A 23,510-nucleotide genomic window follows, 5' to 3' on the forward strand; every position below is an offset into this window, starting at 1 on the left:
CAGCACTATCCTGATGTCTAGTGTATACCTTCTCACTAAAGTAGTTTCCCTTGCATTTTGCCTTCCAATTCATATGAAGTTTTGCCCTGATTCAGTCTGCTCTCAATCTACTGCCCCATTTCAAAACCCTACTTTACCTTTTTGTTTCCATTTTCTTAGGTCTTACCAATTCTTCAAATCCAATGTGGTATGTGGCTTCAACCTCACTACTGTAAAGAAATTGGTTGCTTAAAATTTATAATTGATAGAGTCAATGGTCTCTTCTCATCCACAGTTTGATTCCTCTGTGATATTTGAAAATCATGATCACCACCTCCTGGAAATTTCCTCTTGTTTGTGGTCTTCCATGATTACTCCTCAATCACCTATGCTGGCCTCTTATCCTCTATGAATTCCTAATACATAAGTGTTGCAATGGTTTGGTATATGGCTTTCTTTTACTCTTGCATAAAACTCCATCTAGGTTTTTCAAAACTTACTATTATTACATTTACCTACGAAACTCTTAATTATCTACGTCCATCATGAGCTCTGGAAGCAGACATATCTGGTGTTTTGTCTTTTTTTTTTTTTTGACAGAGTCTTACTCTTTTGTCAGGCTGGAGTGCAGCGGCATGATCTCAGCTCACTGCAACCTCTGCCTCCCGGGTTCCAGTGATTCTCCAGTCTCAGCCTCCCAAGTAGCTGGGAATACAGGCGTGTGCCACCACACCCAGCTAATTTTTATATTTTTAGTAGAGACGGGGTTTCACCATATTGGCCAGGATGGTCTCCATCTCTTGACCTTGTGATCCGCCCACATCAGCCTCCCAAAGTGCTGGGATTATAGGCGTGAGCCACCATGCCTGGCCATATCTGGGTTTTAACTGACTCCATTACACGTAACTGATGACCCTGTGGCACGTTCAACATTTTTAAGCCTTAGTTTTAAGAACCCTAAGTTAAAATAAATGTGACAGTTACTTGGCAAAATTCTTGGCACATAGTAAGCATTCAGCAAGTAGTAGGAGAATAATTTTTTCTCTATTTATTCCTTTCCTTGGACTCAGATCCATATTTTCAACGTTTTTTTTTTATATTGAACATTTCAAACTAGATGGCTCACGTAGGTGTTCCAATATTTCCAAAATAATATGCACTGTCTGCTTCCATTAACTTCTGTTCCTGATTTCAAAAATCTACTCCATCTATAGTTCTCTGTTCACTTACTCTGTCCATGCATTTTGTTGAATGATATGAGCCAAGCACTGAGGGATCAACATAAGAAAAGGCAAAGTCCTTTACTTAAGTTTCAGTGAGGAACAAAGGCAAGTAAATAGAAGTTTTTGAGGGCAAATATACAATGAAATAAGGCATTGTGATAAACATATCGACAGAGTGTTATGAGATCATAGATAAGGAGTTTCTATATGAAAGTTGAAGTGGGGAGGTTGCTATAGTCTGAATGTTTGTGTCCCTCCAAAATTCATATTTTGGCCATGTGCAGTGGCTCATACCTATAATTTCAGCATGCTGGGAGGCCAAGACAAGCAGATTGCTTGAGTACAGGAGTTCCAGACCAGCCTGAGAAACGTGGCAAAACCTCAGATCTACAGAAAATACAAACATTAGCTGAGCATGGTGGCATGCACCTGTGGTCCCAGCTACTCCGGAGGTTGAGGTGGGAGGATCCCTTGAGCCCGGGAGATTGAGGATACAGTGGGTCATGATTGTGCCACTGCACTCCATCCTGGGTGGCAGAGCAAGATCCTGTCTCAGAAAAGAAATCATATGTTGAAATCTAATCCCCAATATGTTGACGTTAAAAAGTAGGGCTTTTGGTGGGGTGATTAGGCCATGAGAGTTCTGTCTTCATGAGTGGAATTAGTGTTCTTATAAAAGAGGCTTCAGGGAGCCTGTTGGCCCCTTCTGACATACAAGGACAAAGCAATAACGTGCTGTATATGAAGAACAGGTGCTTACCAGACACCAAAATCTGCTGACACCTTAATCTTGGACTTCCCAGTCTCTAGAACTGACAACAATCAATTTCTGTTGTTTATAAATTACCCAGTCTAAAACAGAGGTGATGGCAGACTAGGAAGACTCCTAAGAGGTATCTTTGACTCCTCGCCTCCTTTTCCCATACCCCATCTAGCCAGACCCCAAGTCTTGCAATATTATTAACCTCAAAAAAGATCAATGTTTTAGGGGAAAGGCTCTCTCCCCCTACTAGATTATAAGCTCATTAAGGGCAAGGTTTTTATTTGTTTTGTTCTCTGTAGTAGCCCCAACAACTAGAACAGTGTTTTGTTTAAGGTAGGCACTTAATAAGTATTCGTTAAAATGTGATGAAACTAAAATAAATTCATCATATTATTTACAATGAACTGTTTTTCATTTAAAGTGTTTGCATTATATACTGTCTTATACCCTCAGATATCACACCAATTTTTTTTTTAACAAAATGGAGAAGCAGATGTTACTATTTATTTGCTTATCTGTTCACCAAAGGGGACAATTCTTTTTGAGCTTTCTTGTTCTTTAAATAAAATGCTCAGTACCACACTTTCACAATTATTGCAGACACATTTCAAAGACTTCAAGATTTAACCAGATCTTACATTTTGCTTTTAAAGCTACAAACATTTTTGTGTTATGGAATTAATATAGAACCAGCTGGATTCTTCTAAAGGGAGATGTTCAATAGAACATCTTTTTGATACACACACACACACATACACACACACACACACGTGCAAATACACATGAACACCCAGATAGAAAATAAGATAATTGATAGGAAATTTATTTCCTGTTGCTTTAAATATATTTCATGCTCTTAGTAAAATAGACAAGTATCTATCAACTTGACATGGTAATGGAAATATTTGTTATGATTCACTGGATAAGTAACTTTGTAGTAAATGAAGTTGTTAAGAACTTGTGTTCTCTCTTGTTCAAACCCATACATCTCTGTTTTAAATATAGTCTGGTATAGGGACGTGTATAAGTATATGGTGAGGGAGGGCAAAATGAATGGGTACAGAGATTTCACTAAAATTTAATTTTTGTTTGCTATGCTCATATATTACATCAATCAACTCATTTTTAAAAATTCCCTAAAACATATTTAGATTCACATTTGCATTGCTAAGTAAATCTTCTCCAAATTAAAATCAGATTTCATCTCACCTATGGTGAAACTTTCTTTCCTTATAAAATGAAACAAATTATGTTTGCCTATGGTTTTATTTGGAAATGAAACTGAGAATAGTCAGTCAAAAAGCATGTTTAAAAATAATACTGCCACCAAAGTAACTAGAAACTGTATCACACTGATCTCCAAAGTATTGTTCTTCACTGCCTAAGCACAATAGACTTACATTTTTACTCTCAACATATAAAATATATTTTAAGACTACAGCATTCTCTTTCATGTAAATTTAACACATTCCACATCCATCATGTGGTGTAGGCTGAAAAGCTTGGTTGAGCTTGGTTAAACAGGATTTATAGGTCATAGATTAGTTCTACAGCGTCTTTTCCTGTCTTAAAAAGAATCTTTAAATCTGTGGCTGAAGATAGATTTTTGCTAACCTCCATGCTGTTAAAGGATTAAAGCATGAGATACTGTTGGATCTAAGCACTGCATATGTACATTCTGAGATTTTTTTTTTCTCCAGTCATTATTGAAGGAAAAAAATTATGTCTCTATTTTTCCATTGCAAATGTCCTAGAAAAAAAACTACTTATAAATGTTAGGTAGATTTTAGCAGTGCTGTATAATAAAGACATATTACTGCTGCTGGAGAACTTACATTTATTGGTTAATATTTAAAGGGTATTTTTCCATAAATAAATTACTGCAATCACCATTAATGAATATTTCCTCCAAATGATTATTTTTTTTTCCCAAGATAGACACTAGCTCTGCAAGTATAGTAACACATATTGGTCATACAAATTTCATTTCTGTTTCCATTCCTTGCCAAAATCTCCTTCGCCAATGGCCCTGGCTCTTCTTTTGTAAAAATAACCCTGTAGACTCCATTTAATTGTCACATTGGCCTAAAGCCAGCAAGGGCAGTTAGCCTCATACCAAGCTACAGCCATCTGTCAGAATATGCTAAAAATCAATGAAGATGGTTGTTACTTGCACTCTCCTGCCCCGGCATGATTCCTGCATACAATTCTGATTTGTCTTTGTGAACTGAAGTGGTCATGTTAATCCCAACTCCAGGTTTTCTCTAGTGTTGATAATCACAGCAAAACCTTTGAGTAAGATTCATTTTGGTAAATAGATCATGATTACTATCCATTATCATCATTCTGAAAAAATAATTACCATCTAAGATCAGGCCAAGCAAAATTAGTTATCTTGAACCAACACTCGGCTGAAAATTATCATGAGTAATAGAATATCAAGTAGACTCTGAGTTAGGAATTTGAATTGGGGGACAGCAAAGAGAGTAAACAATAGTAAACAAAAATGGCTGCAATTCCACTTAAAAGTGAACCTGGATGAAGAGGCTGAGAAGCAAAGGCAACTATTCCAGTGCTTTGCAGGAAGGGGGCTGTGTTTGAATTACTGACAGAAATAAGCACCTCTTCAACTAATTGGGTGTTAAAGATAGGTCAATCTACTTGCACATAATTTCATGGACAGAATGAAAAAACCATTCTATAGAAAAGAAGGAAAGCAGAAAATCATGATTGTGAGAAGCTAGAAAGGAATAAAGCCAGTGCCAGGGGATGGACATGGGAAGAGAAATAGGGAAGGAAACTAAAATGAGGGTGCAAATTTCATGTGAGGTATGAAATAATACTTGTAACAACCTTATAAAGTGAGTGCTATTAACCCATTTTTAAGTTCAAAAAACTGAAATTCAGAAAGGTTCAGTAATTTGCCTAAGCTCATACAGCTAATAAGGAGCAGAATGGGACTTTGAACCCAGTTCTATTGTTTTCTACAATCCCAAACTCTTAACCAGTCTCACAGCATTTTATCAAGCAGGCACAGGACTGTGCCATCAAAGCCATATGATAGCTTTGGGATTGAGGCTCATGCCACAGGGAAGAAAAAGAGACTTTCTAAAAAAAAAAAAAAAAAAATCAAAGAATAAAAGGATCTGCAAACTCTAGTATATCTAAGGATGGGCCTCTGGATAAGGAAGGATAATATGGAAGTTTAACAGCAGGAATTTTAGTATGAAATTTAGATTTTTGGCTCATAGCTTGAGAATGATAGGTTTTCTTTTTTTTTTTTTTCTTTTGAAAAATTTATTGCGATTTTAGAAATGTCTCTTCCTGATATTCTGTTGCATTAGTTGAGGGTGATAGAAATCTAATAAGGTAGAAATGTAGAAAATAAGTGAAAATAACAAGTTCTAGATAGATTATAGGGTATTTATTCACAAATACTGAAGGTGACATTAAACAGAGTCATATCATTCTGACATTAATAATATTCTTCTCAATTGTCAAAATGAGGAATGATAGGTTTTCAGTTCCAGAATGGTTATCTCTCATTAGTACTAGAAAGAACATGCTTGCTCACAGAGTAGCCAACCTGGTCAAGAGTATTTAAATGGCAAATGAAGGAAAAGGGAGAGAAATAATAAAAAGAATAGTGCCTAATATCACTTAGATAACTGGTGACTATGCACAACTTTGATTGTGATATGTTCTTCCCAGAATGCCCTTTCCTCCATTTTTCATGTAACATCACCTCATGATTTTAGAACAACATGATTTTTAGGCCATTTTCTCGGGGAAATTTTGACTTTTCCCCCTTCTACCTACCTCAACACTTCCTTAATCTCTACTATTCCTACTTTGGTTAGATCTACCCCCATCCAAGGGTTCTTACCTTGGGACTACTTAAATATAACAAAACACTTGTGATGGTACTGTTATTTATTTACCTTTGCTTCCCCTACTACAGAAAGTCAGTAATGCATAGTGGTTGAATATGAAGATGCTAGACCTACAGCCTGGGTTCAAAGCCTGACCTGGATCTGCCATGTCCTACCTACGGGATTTTACAAAGTTCCTTAACCTCTCTGTACCTCAATTGCCTCATCTCTCAGTTGAGGATGGCAATACTAAATAGTACGTATCACATAGGTACTAGCATACGAGTTAAAGAAGTTGATTCATAAGGGATTAGAATACTGCTTGGCATATAGTAATGCTGTATATTTAGCTATCGTTATTGTTACTAGTACTAAACCATAAATTTCTGGAATACAGGGATTCTCATTCCTCATAGAAGATGCAGTGCACCAGGAATAATTAGTAAATGCTTGCTGAATGCCTCGCTGTGCAGGACACACTCAGTAATCCATAGACTGGGAAGTATATGTGAATACTGGATGTTTTTACAGCAGATTAAAGCTAATGTGTCTCTCTGAATTGTAGTAACTCTGAATTCGTCTACTTGCCAGCAGGTCTGTGCCAGTCTAGTATACTGAATTGAAAATGTAATATTTATTGCACACTTTCTATGTGCCTGGCTCTGAGTAGACATTTTTGTATATTATCTCATTCAGTTCTGAAAACAGCCCCATGAGGTAGGGTCTGCCATTTTTGACACAAAACAAACAGGGAAATTCAGGTCTATGGAAGTTATGTAATGTGTCTAAGTTCACAATGACATAAGTAGTTTAGTCCAGGGATGTTGGAGTACATATGCTTGCACACATCACCCAGCCTCTCCATCTTTGGCAATGTGCCCATCTTTCCAGGTTGCAAAAAACACTCTGCCCCCAAGATATAATCTAGACGTTGGGAATTCCGAGAAGGAGGCTTGGAGAAGGAGATAGCAAGGCTGACGTTTGAGTAGGGGAGGGCTCAGGGCAGGGCCAAATCCTCAATGTACTGGGTAAAAAGGGCACTGCTTTTCTGAATAACAGAAGGTAGGCAGCAATGCACAAGGTATTCTGAAGATTGATCACAGCGCAGTCTTAAAAAGCCTCACAGGTATGTATTGTCAAAATGTGGGAGAGGGGGGATGGTTCTGATGATTTGGAACATGGTGGTGAAAGAGTATATTCTATTTATTTATTTATTTATTTATTTATTTATTTATGTAGAGACGGAATCTCCCTCTGTTGCCCAGGCTGGAGTGCAGTGGCACAATCTTGGCTCACTGCCACCTCTGCACCGTCCCCCCACTACCTCCCCGCCGTTTCAAGCAATTCTCCTGCCTCAGCCTCCTGAGTAGCTGGGATTACAGGTACCTGCCACCACACCCGGCTAATTTTTGTATTTTTAGTAGAGATGGGGTTTCACCATGTTGGCCAGGCTGGTCTGGAACTCCTGACCTCAGGTGATTCACCTGCCTCAGCTTCCCAAAGTGTTGGGATTACAGGCGTGAGCCACCGGGCCAGGCCAAGTATATTCTATTTAAAAGCATGTTAAGAAAGGCAGTGGAATGATGTTGTATGTGTTTACTTTGAGGAAATCATGAATGGAAGGGTAGAAATACCTTTAATTAGACAATGATAGAAATAGGGACAAAAAGTAAAATAATCTCTTGTGTGAAGATTATTGTTATTACTATTACTAATATTTATGGAGTGCTCATTATGTTCATGGCTGCTCTAAGCACATTGCAATTATGAACTCATTTAATGCTCACAATGGCCTATCAGCTAGGTTTTACCATTATCCTTACTTTACAGATGAGAAAACTGAGACATGGTGATGATAAGTGATATGCCCAATGTCACATGATTAATAGGTAGTGGATCGGAGAGTCTATAATAAGCCACTTGGCCAGATGAAGACAATGGATGCTGGTTCTCAACACAGATCACAAAAGTGTCATAGGAGGAAAGGGTAGTAAACATGAATGATTTCAACTCCATAAACATCTGCTAGTTGGATCGATTTGCAAAAAGCAAATATATGGCAAGTTCCCAAATTCTTGTGTTAATTACTACACCTCCCACAAGGTAGAGAAAATCAGGAAACTTGCCTCTCTGACTGACTTAGAAAAAGAGAAACTGGTGAGTTGAAGGTAATAGGAACCTTTAGAGGAAGTGAAGTATTTTATCTTAGAGTCCGTAAGTACCTTATAAGGCCAAAATCCCAGACTTTTGGAAAAGAGCTTGCTGAAGTAAAGTAGGTACAATTTCATGCCCTGGGATACTCTAATATCAAGATGAATTAAGAGAGTCGGGAAGTTATTTTATTTTATTTATTTATTTTAACCTGTTGAAACCAGTGTGTCTGTACTGGGTGTTCTCCATTCACATTCAGTTTGGATTTCTAAAGAACAGGTACTAAAATGAAGGGATAAAAACCAAAAATAAATAAGTTTAAGAGGGCACGATGAAAATAATGCTAAGAAGAATTATACCCCAAATGAGCCTGAGGCTTGAGAAAAAAACTGCTGAAGATGACAGAAAAGTGCTTTTTAAAAAATATATTTAAACCAAGAAGAGCAAGGGTAGGAGAGACATGAAACCCATGAAATTGTTATTGGATGACTAATATATGGGAGGCCTTCTCAACTACTGTACTAGTTTTCTTTGTGAAAAAGAATGATGATAGACTTGAAATGGTAAAATCAATATCAGTAACCATAAATTGAAGCTAAAATAGGCAAAGCAGTCATTAAAAGGCATTTGGCTGTTCTATAATAAATGAATTAAAATTCTATCCCAGAGTAGTGAGAGGTCTTGGAGATTGGATTGCCTTGTCACAGTTGATAAAGTTTTAGCAACTGTAGTGTGGGTGAAGCGTGACAGGAGACTGGAGACAGCAAACATTGGCTTTAGTTTTCAAAATAAACAGGAAGCATATGGACTCCTTAGACTAAACCAAGAAACAGGTTGATTAAATACAAAATTCTAGAACAGGTTAATAAAAGCACAATTTGTGATCACTTAGGAAAAAAGTAGTAACCATAGAAGGCAGTACAAATTCTCTAAGCACAAGTTATCTTAGACAATCTCATTTCATTTCTATTCTCGATATGGTTATTAGGTTGGAAGATCAGTAAGAATGTAAGCATACTATATCTGAATATCAGCAAGACATTTGACAAGATCTCCCATAATATGGCTATGAACAAGATGGAGAAATGTGGGTTGTTAGTAAAAGAATGTTGCCTAATAGATAAATGTCACCAGTGGCATGCACAGAGATCTGACCCTAATCTGGTCCCATGTAACATCTGTATCAATAACTTACATAAAAAAGAGGGAAACATACCTAATAAGCCTACAGATGACACAATTCTGAGAGCAAAAGCAAATAGCTTGTATGGTAGAATTTGAACTCAGCAACATCTCCACATGCTAACAAGATGAAATCAAATTAGGCCAAATCAAGGCTCCAAATATATTTCCACTGGTATCTTAAATACCAAACGCAAAATTGAAAAAGAATCAACTATGTACTTATAGAATAAATGAAACATGGTTTAGCTTCAGAACATGTTAAAAAGGCTTTGGGGTTTAGTTTCGAGTGTTCTCAATGTGTATGGATAGTGTCATGTGGCCACCAAAAAAGCTGATACTAGAGTAGACAGCATTAACCAAAATACATAATTAGAACAAGAGAGGTGGCTAATTGTTGGTCATAGCATAAAATCCCCAGTGAATCAGTCAAAATGACTGACTGCTGAGAGTCCCATCTAAGGAACATCAAATCTGCTCCCAGTCCTTCCTCAAGGGACAGCCATAGATGGCCATGTTGTTGCTTATTTTAATCACAGGACTTTTCTCTCCCCATAGCCTCAGTTGACTGTGAGAATAATTGGCAGGGCTTGCCAAAAAACTGAAACACAGCCTGCTATAAAAGGGATGAACTGGGTTAATCAAATTCCCTCTTAGGGTTTTGAGCCTACAGTGACCAAGATAATAACGCAGTCAGCAATGGGACATGCAGCTGAAGGGATGAGGTGAGAGGTGTGAGGAGGTACACTTGGAGTCATGTGGTGCAGTGGAGACCAGACATTGTTATGAGATAGTAGAAACTATGTGGTAGACAAAATAAATATTGAGCTGATGGAAAGAATAAGCTATTGGACAAAGAAAGAGACAGAGAGGAGCAAAAATGCAGAGAATTGCTGAGTCTTATTAATGCTAGAGATCTACAGGCTTTGCCTTTCCTTTGGGGATTGACCAGAGTTTCCCATGTTCTCAGGGACTGATAACACATACACTGAAAAGATGTTCTCAATTACTCGAGGCAACCTGAATGTCTTTGGCTTCTTGTAACCAGAGAGCCTAATAAGAACCCACACCTGCATTCAGCCTTGAATGTTACATTTCAAGAGCAGTTTGGACAAACACACTTTTAGTGTGTTCTAAAGGAAGAGACCAGGAAGGGAGATTGGAAACCAATTAATGTGAGGAACAGGTAGAAGGAACTGGGGAAACATTTAGCACAAAGAAGAGAAGACTCAGGAACAGTGAAGGGCTGTCAGTTGTAAGGGGAATTTTACTTATTCTGTGGGACCCTAAAATTAGATTTGAGAAAAATGGGCAGAGTTAAGAAGGGATAGATTTTGGTTCAAAAAGAACCTTCTAGTAGTTGTTTGAGGTGGAGTGAAATAACTTAGTCAATTACCTATTCCGGAGATATTTATGCAAAGGCAAGTGGCCACTTAGTAGGGATAGTAATGTTAGCTTTTCATTGTGTAGTGCTTTACAGTATATGAGGCACTTTCTACTATGTTAGCTTGATTTTCCTAATTAGGAAGGCAGGCATTTGTATATTCATTTTTACAGATGAGGAGGCCGAGGTTCAGACAGGTTCTGTTACACAGTTCATGCATAAGTTCCTGGATACTCACAGTTACCTTTATTGACTACATGAGAAATGAACATTTTAAAGGATATATTTGAATAATTCTAGTTGATCAAGCTAATAACATTTCTGGCTTTTAAAAAAATCATCATTGTGATGCTAAATATATATTCAAATGTACTAAAAAGGTACTCTGTTCACTCTCACATGAAAACTTATGTTCTTCTCTGCGTCTTAAGAAACTGAGACCAATTAATACTTTCCTTGCATAGATACAGAAGGTCCGTGGGTGCAGTTTGTACAAACATGCCTAGATGTACATTTCAAATAAGAATAATTTTCTTTCTCCATTTGCCTGAACCCATTCCCCACTCTCTCCCAGATTTCCTGTTATTTGGCTTTATAGAGGAAAGGAGTGTGTTTGCTTGTCAGAACTGCTACTTAACCATATTGCCCTGCTGTTTCCTCAGCTCTCTATCACTAAGCTCTGCAAATGAATTAAAAGTAAAATGAGGAAATAACCACTGTTTGAAAACTCCTTGAAGAAGATATACATTGTTCTTTGCATTTTACCCTTTACTCACCTTCCCCTTTCAATAAAAAAAAGAGGAAAGAAAAGAAAAGAAAAGAAAAGATACAGGGCTGGGCACGGTGGCTCATGCCTGTAATCCCAGCACTTTGGGAGGCCGAGACGGGCAGATCACAAGGTCCGGAGTTCAAGACCAGCTTAGCCAATATGGTGAAACCCCGTCTCTACTAAAAATACAAAAATTAGCTGGGTGTGGTGGCGTATGCCTGTAGTCCCAGCTACTCTGGACGCTGAGGAGCCGAGATCTTGCTACTGCACTCCAGCCTGGGTGACAGAAGGAGACTTTCTCAAAAGAAAAAAAAAAAAGAAAAGAAACAGAAATCCTATCACTAGTTCAGTTCTAACTGCGTTATTGTCACCATCAGTGCTGACTGCTATATTTTTCTCTTGGAATATAGCAGAAATCACCCTTTATGAAACCATTTAATCTGGTAAGTGATGGATGATACTGTTTCCTGGACATGGGTCATAGTACTTCCAGTTTGTTGATGGTGACATATTCTCTGATGCCATGGTTGGTATTTAATTTAATATGCTGCTAAACAACAAAAACAACAACAACAACAACCGGTCTTATGAGAGTTGACTAGTCCTTCTCTTTCCATTCCAATTCCCAGAGATCAGGTTAGAAGGTGATACCAGACATTGTTTATCAAGCGGTATATTATGCCCATTTTTTACATACAAATGTCTTTAGAAAAAGTTTCTGTAAATTGGATAGCTATAGGCAGAAGGAAACTGGACTCCTATCTCTCACTATATACAAAAATTAACTCAAGATGGATTAAAGACTTAAATATAACACCAGAAACTATAAAAATACTAGAAGACAACCTAGTAAAAAACTCTTCAGGACATTGGCCTAGGCAAGAAATGTTATGACCAAGACCTCAAAAGCAAATGCAACAACAACAAAAAATAGACAAATTTGACTTAGTTAAGCTAAAAAGCTTCTGCATAGCAAAATAAATAATCAACAGAGTAAACAGACAACACACAGAATGGGAGAAAATATTTGCAAACAATGCATCCAAGAAAGGACTAACATCCAGAATCTATAAGGAACTTACACAAATCAACAAGAAAAAAATACCCAAAAATTCCTGTTAAAAAGTGGGCAAAGGATATGAACAGACATTTCTCAAAAGGTGCTATGTAAGTGGTCAACAAACACATGAAAAAATGCTCAACATTACTAATTATCAGAGAAATGCAAATTAAGACCACAATGAAATACCATCTCATACCAGTCAGAACGGCTATTATTAAAAAGTCAAAAAACAGCAGATGTTGGTGAAAATGTGGAGAAAAGGCGATGCTTATACACTGTTGATGGGAATAAAAATTAACATAACCTCTATGGAAAACAGTATGGCAATTTTTAATAGAACTTCCATTTGATTCATCAATGCATTTCTGGATATCTACCCAAAGAAAAATAAATCATTATATCAAAAAGACATCTGCATTCATGTGTTTATCACAGCACAATACACAAGAGCAAAATCATGGAATTGACCTAAGTGTCCATCAATGAATAATTGGATAAAGAAAATGTGGTATATATACCCCACAGAGTACCACAGAGCCATAAAAGTAAATCAGGTTTTTTGCAGCAACATGGATAGAACTGTAGGCCATTATTCAAAGTAAGCTAACTCAGTAACAGAAAACCAAATACCACATGTTCTCACTTATAAATGGGAGTTAAACAACGGCTATTCATGGACATAAAAATGGAAATGATAGACCCTTGGGACTCCAAAAAAGGAAGGATGGGCAGGGAGTAAGGGTTAGAAAATTACCTATTGGGTACAATGTTCACCCTTTAGGTGATGGGTACACTAGAAAACCAAACCTCACCACTGCACAATATATCCATATAACAAACATGCACATGTATCCTCGAATCTATAAAAATAAAACAAAAATAAAAGTTTCCATTGTAGAACTACATAAGGCACACAAAAAAACAAGGGGAAGTCCTTGAATTTCAGAGAAAATAGAATGCTATGTTCTATTAGTTCATGTTTTTCTATGTCAAGATAAAGTTGTAATTTTTGATTTAAGAAAGTGACTAGAAATGATGAGTAATTTCTTTGTTAATTGTATCTAGTGCTAAAATCTATCATGATCAAGGGACCTAGAACTGCAAAGAGTAGAACTTTTATCACGACAAAGCTCCGAGGAATGAATCTAGAAAACTAAACATGTGAAGAAAAACAGGCAAATTTTTTTTCTTGAAAGACCAAAAGCTTAACCCTAAAGGCAGAATTTAGTGTTTAAATGTACACATATACTTCCATTACATGAGGCTGATCCTTTTATTTTTTTAAATGTTTGAAGGCAGCTTATTTTTTCAAAGAATCTTACAATAAATAAAATAGAAATGATCACTCCTCCTCCAGTTGTGTTTGGGTTTTCCTGTAATACTGTAGTTTTTTAAACCAAGGGACAATTGCGTTTCACTTTGAGGCTTCAGTGACAGCTTAGATAATTGCTTTGTTTTATGTTTTTGTGAATATGTGACAGCAGGGTGTTTATGTATCTGCGGCTTCATCTTTTCACGTGTATCTGCTCTGGTCTGTGTCTGTGGCTGGATCTAGATGTGTGTGTCTGTTTGCACATCTGTGCCTGTGAAGGAGTCTTCCTTTTTGCCCATGCATCTGGGTATGTATCTGTTTGTGCATTTGTGTGTCTCTGCAGATGTGTGTGATGAAATGAGTTTCTGCAATCAGTGGAACCATCCTCTGCCAATACTTAAGTTTAGTGGGATCAATAATAGCTTAAGTACCTGGTCTCCAATGGTATGTTGCTGTTCAAGACCCAGCTGTTATGCAGATGAACTGAATCCTGCGTGCTGGTTGGGGGAGCTGGAGCAGCTGGGCTGGGCTGGCTGCGGGTAGTCATTGATCTCCTCTGAAGAGAGTCCGCTGCAGGGGGTGGCTTCCTGGCACAGGTGCAGGCATGAGGAGGCGGAGGTGGCGGCGGGAGGGGTCTGAAGGTGAACTGGTTGTGTGGGCTGCTCTGCACATCTAAAGAGGAGAGAAGAGAAACACAAAATAGAGACTTACTCTTCCACTTGGCAGTCAGGGAAACTAGCACGACAGACTTACCAGGATTTCAGATAATAAAACCTGTGGGGTGAGGGAGGTTGTTTTAAGTTCAGTCTATCTGTAAAAATGCCACTTAACTTACAAAGGCACGTGCAGCATGCTTATGAAATTTAAAACATTTGCAGTTGCATTTACATGTAAATTCTTTAGGGCTATAGCAGCTAAAAAGTAAATGAGGCCGCCTCACACCATTTGTCATAGTTTCTGCTACTGAACAAATAAATCATTAACAAGACACCAAGTTACAGAATAGAAGTGAGCTGATTTCCATCAGTTGCAAAATTCTCACTTCAGAAAATACTAGTAAAAGGCACAAATTTGTTGCAAGGAAGATCATTTGGCACTTCAAATAAAAATATAAGGCCACCTTCTGGCTTACCTCAGGAAAGGATGTGAGCTTGCCTATACAGGAGCAAATCCATATTTTAGAAAAACAGCTCACGAGTGTGTCACTTGGCTGTGTGAAACTAATCTCTTTGCCAGCCCCCCAGCTTAGAGTGTTATTTGTAAAAGGTAGGCTAAAAGGAGTTTGTTCAAGTTGTTATACATATTTCCATGGCCATGCAAAGCACAGTCTGCACCTTTTTCCCTTTGCCACACCTTTCTAGGAGCTCTGCCATGTTAGCAGCAGCTTAGGCAGCAGGGAAACAGACTTTTTTCTGCTTGTTTACAGAGGGGCAGCCTGGGACAGCGGTCCTCAGACTTCTGTTGTTGCTATTGTTTGGTATTTTTCCACTGTTTTCCTGACAGGCACACGTAAAGACAGTGAGTTAGAATTTGGCCCATGAGAAATACCCCAATTAAACCCCTTTAAAAAGAAATCACTATTGTAGCTGATAGCCACCTCTCTTCCACAGGAGAAACATAATAGATGTCAAGTGATTTCTTGTAACACCAGCACGTTCTAGATAAACTTTGTAGACAGCATGGCTTTGTCCCACCTCCCAAATGACTGAGAGTTGAAAAGCAGAAAAACGCCAGAGGCTTTCGATACCTAGCAAAGGGCGCAGCTGGTTTGTGCTGAGGCCCACTTTGCAGTGGCTGATCACAGAAAAAAAAAATCACTTCTTTCAATCTTTTTACTTCAAACTTGAATTTTAAAGACATTGGCATGGTTTTTATTTTTAAAAACAATATTACTCTCCCAAGAGCATGACAAATTCTTGGCTGTATTTTCTAGCACAGGTGGCTCTCCCTTTAAATAAACTCACTATATGAAAATCTGAATTGTACAAAAGATAGATAGAGAAGGGAGTGGTGATCATTCATTTTATATAAAGGATTCCTTTAGATGGTCAGCTATTCTTGTATATTTAAAAAGAACTAAAATGCTTCATGAATTTCCTAAATCATCCCCATTATTCCAGGCCCAGCTCAAATCCCATGTCCACTAAAAAAAATCATCACAAATACTTAACATCTCATTAACTTTTTTTAAACCTCTGGGCTCATACTCATAACCATAACTAGAAGTGTGCTTTCCATTTTGGGGACTCAAAGAAGCACAGAATGTTGAAACCCAAAGGACTTTGGAGATGCTCTCATTTTGCAAATGAGAAAACAGGTCCAGGGTCACTTGGCAAGTTAGTGGCATGGCCAGGACTAGGTACTCACATCTCCTGACTCTCTAGCTAATGCTTCATTCCCTGTATTGCAGATCTCTGTAATATGAGTTCTCTTTTCCCTCATAAGATTTAGAGACAAAGAATTGTCCACATTTTCTTGATTTTTCAGTTAGGTTTATTATGTCTACTTCTCTCTTTGACCATGACTCCTTAAATGTAGAAAGGAAGGCATTGTGGTGTAATGGTATGCAACACAGCATAGTAGAAAGTGCAGAGGACTTGGAATGGGATGTATGGCAAATCTGGGTTTAAGTTCTGCATCCACCCTTTAGAAGCTTTAACCCCTCACTTGTAAAATAAGGATAATAATAGTAATCCCTTTTCCCAACAATTAAATTTAATTCATGTAAAATGCACTTGAACATGCATTTTGTTGACTATTTGTTTATTCAATGTAATAAAAGTGTAAAAGTATAAAATTATAAGACTGGAAGAAATCATAGGGATCATCTAGTTAAGCTTGCCTCTCTCCACTCACCATTTTACAGATGAGAGATCCAAGACCCAAAGAGGTGAACTGATTTGCTCAAGGTCATTCAACTTGTATACTTTTTCCTGCCCATGCCAGATAATTCCTTTACTCTTTTTCTGCACGTGCTTTTGTAAATTAAGTGACATTTTAACAGATAGACTGAACTTAAAACTCTCCCCCACCCCCACAGGTTATGTTATCTGAAATCCCAATACTCTGCCCAGCACTCTTTCCATTATGCTATTTCGGAACATAAACATGACTCTCTTCTATGACTTTAACATTTACTGGTTTTGCCATAAATTTGACCCCTGTGTTGGCAATATTATAGCACCCCCATCACATCCTATGTGTTTTGTCTTTTCTCCCAAAATAGACTGCATGTTTCTTAGAATAAGGTTTCCTTCTACTTCTCCTGTATGCTGTATGACATTGAGCAAGATCTCTAAAATCTTTTGCTAGTAGAAGAGGGATTGACTGGATAAACCCCCCCCCCCCCCCCCCCCCCCCCCCCCCCCCCCCCCCCCCCCCCCCCCCGCCCCCCCCCCCCCCCCCCCCATGGGACCCAGATAACCACCTCTGTGTTTCCTTTGGCTCTCATTCTGTTGTAGCCACTTGCTATCTATTCAATTGACAGACAAGTAGGTTTTCCCCTTGAAGATTTAGTGGAATGCCTCCCAGAGCTATGACAAAGGACAATGATACTCTGAAGAAGGTACTTAAAATGATGCCCCTTCACGATGTGAAAAAAGCACCAGTGACACACTACAGATCTACTGTCTAATGCCACTCGTGGGAGAGCACTTAATGACCCGAGGGAAGGGAGGCAAAAGGTGGGAGTTCAAGGTTAGAAGAAGAGGAGTCAATTTGAGGTCTTGTGTTCAGAACTCCTCTAAACAACATGTGTGACAGCTACTAGCTTAATCAGTAGGGGTTTCTGTCAGCACAGCTGTGCAAGAGAACGGGTTTCTCTTCAGTACAGTTGTTCCAAAGAAAAAGAATATCTCATTAACATCTAGATTTATTTCTTGCTAGATTACCTCAAAATCTTTGCAACTCTATTATGAAAAATGATAAAAATTTTACTTCATTGAAAAGTGCAATCATAGTATTATTATAACATTTCTGCTGCAGGTAGAACGGCTTTGTCTAGTCATTTAGATTATCTACATATAATGCATATCCATATAATATATATGGATATTTTGATTTTTATCTATTTTACTGTGTATTTTTATTTCCACATTTCAAATATGTGGAAGTTTCCCTACTAGTTCATATTGCCTTTAAACGCTTTCACAATATTGGATTGTTGCACTGAGTGGAATACGTCCAGACCTTAAGCCTTTATGAAATGCAAATTATCTCAGATTCATTCTCCTTTTCACCTCAGGAAAAAGATGGGGAATGCACTTGTTCCCTCCCAAATGAAGAAATTTAATCCTTGGGCTCCGTGAAATGGGATTTCCCAACATTAAACACTAATGAAAAATACATTAGTGTTCAGTGTCAGCAGCTCTAGAACACCAATTCTAGGGGTTTGAAAGTCACATACACTCACTTCCAAATATATGTGGCAACCATGCACTTCTGTGCCTGAGAGAGAGGAAGGCAGAAGAGGGGAGTGGTGATTATGCAAATGTAGATATCCAGACATACTTACAAAGCTTTCTGAAAATAAATTAAGTTTTCAGATGGAAAGGTCTAATTCACATAATATACTTGGATAGTAGCCAGTTTCAGGTCTGAGGTCCTAAAATAACTTGGTAAGATAATTTCTCAGGAGCAAAATTCCTCCAAACTGTAGATCTGAGACATTTTAAGTGTGGCAGAGCTGCTAATAGAAGTATAAGCCTTCAGAAACAACATCGCCTCTGTCTCCAAAAGGTAAGTGGAAGAAGAAATGTGTCACGCATAGTTTTCCCCCCGCCTTTTCTTTTCTTTTTGCTGATAAACCTTATTTTGGATAATGTGTTAGAGAAAGTTTTCACAAGAAATTAGAGTATCTCTGCTCAGAAATACTGTGGCATCTTATCAGGGTGTCTATCAGGGTGTTTTGTCCCTTGCATTTCATTAACACATACAGTCAGTTCGGCTACAAGACAAAGCATGCATTTCTGCAGTTCACTGCACTATGCAAAATCACACATAACCAGAGCGTTACGGAAAAAATGAGGTTAGGGATGCAACATTCAAAAACATAATCAACGACACATTAAAAAAAGGAACCTAATAAGAATGACAGCATAGTTTTTCATATATTAATGGTTAAGGGATACACAAATGCCATACCAAATATGACACTTTATCTTGTGAAAGTGGGTGTCAGAAGAGTTGCAAATTGTGAGTTATTGTGAAATGGTGAAAAGGAAAGTTATCTGACTAGGACGGAAAGTTCTAAATACCAGATGTGGATGGGACAGGCTCCTATCCACATGTGGTAAGCTGAAATATCTGATGGATATTTCAGGTATATACATGTGCCCATTTTGTGTATTCTTATGCAGTTCATTCTACTGTATGCAGTTTTCTGCATTCATCTAGTGCTTTTAACAGATGGAATTGCACATATGCAAACGCAAAATTTGTCTTAAGTTCAAACTGTTCTCAAACATCCCAATACCAAGGGAACAAATTAACCTTTATAAAACAAGCGCTATAGCAGCATTGGCTGTACACGCAAAATAATTTTCTGTAGGTATTAAAAATAAATATTGTCAGTATTACAGTAATGCCAAATAGATAATTTTTCTTGAAAAATTTGAGCAAAGTAGATACATGGCTAGTTTTTCTGAAATCCATGTACTAAATTGATCATTCTTTTCTTTAGTGACACTGTGACAGTACCTTCCCTAAATATGTTTTTTTCCAAGGTTACTATGCAGTGTATGTTGTCAAAAGGGGCACATATATTCCTATAGCTCTAGAAAAAGGTCACAGAGAGTCAGAAATCACGTCTGTACTTCCTGGTCTTACTACGTGTTTCATTATCTCATTGACCAAGGCTAAGGGTAGCTCCACAATTCTTTATCTAGAACTATGGAATCAAAGAATCTCTGAAAAATGAGTTTGTTTTTCCCTAACTCATTGGGTGACAAAGCCTGACCTGAAATGCTTTGAGGATACTTGTGGTCTTAACTTATTTATCTAATTTCTTTTTTTTTTTTTTTTGATTAATTGACTTTTTTTTTAATTTATTTATTATTATTATACTTTAAGTTGTAGGGTACATGTGCATAACGTGCAGGTTTGTTACATATGTATACTTGTGCCATGCTGGTGTGCTGCACCCATCAACTCGTCATTTACATCAGGTATAACTCCCAATGCAATCCCTCCCCCCTCCCCCCTCCCCATGATAGACCCCTGTGTGTGATGTTCCCCTTCCTGAGTCCAAGTGATCTTATTGTTCAGTTCCCACCTATGAGTGAGAACATGTGGTGTTTGGTTTTCTGTTCTTGTGATAGTTTGCTAAGAATGATGGTTTCCAGCTGCATCCATGTCCCTACAAAGGACGCAAACTCATCCTTTTTGATGGCTGCATAGTATTCCATGGTGTATATGTGCCACATTTTCTTAATCCAATCTGTCACTGATGGACATTTGGGTTGATTCCAAGTCTTTGCTATTGTGAATAGTGCTGCAATAAACATACGTGTGCATGTGTCTTTATAGCAGCATAATTTATAATCCTTTGGGTATATACCCAGTAATGGGATGGCTGGGTCATATGGTACTTCTAGTTCTAGATCCTTGAGGAATCGCCATACTGTTTTCCATAATGGTTGAACTAGTTTACAATCCCACCAACAGTGTAAAAGTGTTCCTATTTCTCCACATCCTCTCCAGCACCTGTTGTTTCCTGACTTTTTAATGATCGCCATTCTAACTGGTGTGAGATGGTATCTCATTGTGGTTTTGATTTGCATTTCTCTGATGGCAAGTGATGATGAGCATTTTTTCATGTGTCTGTTGGCTGTATGAATGTCTTCTTTTGAGAAATGTCTGTTCATATCCTTTGCCCACTTTTTGATGGGGTTGTTTGTTTTTTTCTTGTAAATTTCTTTGAGTTCTTTGTAGGTTCTGGATATTAGCCCTTTGTCAGATGAGTAGATTGCAAAAATTTTCTCCCATTCTGTAGGTTGCCTGTTCACTCTGATGGTAGTTTCTTTTGCTGTGCAGAAGCTCTTTAATTTAATGAGATCCCATTTGTCAATTTTGGCTTTTGCTGCCGTTGCTTTTGGTGTTTTCGACATGAAGTCTTTGCCCATGCCTATGTCCTGAATGGTACTATCTAGGTTTTCCTCTAGGATTTTTATGGTATTAGTTCTAACATTTAAGTCTCTAATCCATCTTGAATTAATTTTCGTATAAGGAGTAAGGAAAGGATCCAGTTTCAGCTTTCTACTTATGGCTAGCCAATTTTCCCAGCACCATTTATTAAATAGGGAATCCTTTCCCCATTTCTTGTTTCTCTCAGGTTTGTCAAAGATCAGATGGCTGTAGATGTGTGGTATTATTTCTGAGGACTCTGTTCTGTTCCATTGGTCTATATCTCTGTTTTGGTACCAGTACCATGCTGTTTTGGTTACTGTAGCCTTGTAGTATAGTTCGAAGTCAGGTAGCGTGATGCCTCCAGCTTTGTTCTTTTGACTTAGGATTGTCTTGGAGATGCGGGCTCTTTTTTGGTTCCATATGAACTTTAAAGCAGTTTTTTTTCCAATTCTGTGAAGAAAGTCATTGGTAGCTTGATGGGGATGGCATTGAATCTATAAATTACCTTGGGAAGTATGGCCATTTTCACGATATTGATTCTTCCTATCCATGAGCATGGTATGTTCTTCCATTTGTTTGTGTCCTCTTTGATTTCACTGAGCAGTGGTTTGTAGTTCTCCTTGAAGAGGTCCTTTACATCCCTTGTAAGTTGGATTCCTAGGTATTTTATTCTCTTTGAAGCAATTGTGAATGGAAGTTCATTCCTGATTTGGCTCTCTGTTTGTCTGTTACTGGTGTATGAGAATGCTTGTGATTTTTGCACATTAATTTTGTATCCTGAGACTTTGCTGAAGTTGCTTATCAGCTTAAGGAGATTTTGGGCTGAGACAATGGGGTTTTCTAAATATACAATCATGTCATCTGCAAACAGGGACAGTTTGACTTCTTCTTTTCCTAACTGAATACCCTTGATTTCTTTCTCTTGCCTAATTGCCCTAGCCAGAACTTCCAACACTATGTTGAATAGGAGTGGTGAGAGAGGGCATCCCTGTCTTGTGCCAGTTTTCAAAGGGAATTTTTCCAGTTTTTGCCCATTCAGTATGATATTGGCTGTGGGTTTGTCATAAATAGCTCTTATTATTTTGAGGTACGTTCCATCAATACCGAATTTATTGAGCATTTTTAGCATGAAGGGCTGTTGAATTTTGTCAAAAGCCTTTTCTGCATCTATTGAGATAATCATGTGGTTCTTGTCTTTGGTTCTGTTTATATGCTGGATTATGTTTATTGATTTGCGAATGTTGAACCAGCCTTGCATCCCAGGGATGAAGCCCACTTGATCATGGTGGATAAGCTTTTTGATGTGTTGCTGAATCCGGTTTGCCAGTATTTTATTGAGGATTTTTGCATCGATGTTCATCAGGGATATTGGTCTAAAATTCTCTTTTTTTGTTGTGTCTCTGCCAGGCTTTGGTGTCAGGATGATGTTGGCCTCATAAAATGAGTTAGGGAGGATTCCCTCTTTTTCTATTGATTGGAATAGTTTCAGAAGGAATGGTACCAACTCCTCCTTGTACCTCTGGTAGAAATCAGCTGTGAATCCATCTGGTCCTGGACTTTTTTTGGTTGGTAGGCTATTAATTATTGCCTCAATTTCAGAGCCTGCTATTGGTCTATTCAGGGATTCAACTTCTTCCTGGTTTAGTCTTGGAAGAGTGTAAGTGTCCAGGAAATTATCCATTTCTTCTAGATTTTCTAGTTTATTTGCATAGAGGTGTTTATAGTATTCTCTGATGGTAGTTTGTATTTCTGTGGGGTCGGTGGTGATATCCCCTTTATCATTTTTAATTGCGTCGATTTGATTCTTCTCTCTTTTCTTCTTTATTAGTCTTGCTAGTGGTCTGTCAATTTTGTTGATCTTTTCAAAAAACCAACTCCTGGATTCATTGATTTTTTGGAGAGTTTTTTGTGTCTCTATCTCCTTCAGTTCTGCTCTGATCTTAGTTATTTCTAGCCTTCTGCTAGCTTTCAAATGTGTTTGCTCTTGCTTCTCTAGTTCTTTTAATTGCGATGTTAGAGTGTCAATTTTAGATCTTTTCCTGCTTTCTCTTGTGGGCATTTAGTGCTATAAATTTCCCTCTACACACTGCTTTAAATGTGTCCCAGAGATTCTGGTATGTTGTATCTTTGTTCTCATTGGTTTCAAAGAACATCTTTATTTCTGCCTTCATTTCCTTATGTACCCAGTAGTCATTCAGGAGCAGGTTGTTCAGTTTCCATGTAGTTGAGCGGTTTTGATTGAGTTTCTTAGTTCTGAGTTCTAGTTTGATTGCACTGTGGTCTGAGAGACAGTTTGTTATAATTTCTGTTCTTGTACATTTGCTGAGGAGTGCTTTACTTCCAATTACGTGGTCGATTTTGGAGTAAGTATGATGTGGTGCTGAGAAGAATGTATATTCTGTTGATTTGGGGTGGAGAGTTCTATAGATGTCTATTAGGTCTGCTCGCTGCAGAGATGAGTTCAATTCCTGGATATCCTTGTTAACTTTCTGTCTCGTTGATCTGTCTAATGTTGACAGTGGAGTGTTGAAGTCTCCCATTATTATTGTATGGGAGTCTAAGTCTCTTTGTAAGTCTCTAAGGACTTGCTTTATGAATCTGGGTGCTCCTGTATTGGGTGCATATATATTTAGGATAGTTAGCTCTTCCTGTTGAATTGATCCCTTTACCATTATGTAATGGCCTTC

General features: G+C 37.9%; 1 protein-coding gene across 1 annotated transcript in view; it reads right to left on the minus strand.

The window, feature by feature from the left end:
- Positions 1–23,510, minus strand: part of TENM1 (teneurin transmembrane protein 1) — a 498,746-nt gene that overhangs the window by 352,692 nt on the left and 122,544 nt on the right. Inside the window, exon 2 of the mRNA XM_050776593.1 lies at positions 14,130–14,370. Coding sequence (XP_050632550.1) covers positions 14,130–14,370 — 241 coding nt within the window. The remainder of the gene's footprint in view (positions 1–14,129; positions 14,371–23,510) is intronic.

This window comes from Macaca thibetana, chromosome X (assembly GCF_024542745.1).
Source record: "Macaca thibetana thibetana isolate TM-01 chromosome X, ASM2454274v1, whole genome shotgun sequence".
In the NCBI taxonomy this organism is placed as follows: Eukaryota; Metazoa; Chordata; class Mammalia; order Primates; family Cercopithecidae; genus Macaca; species Macaca thibetana.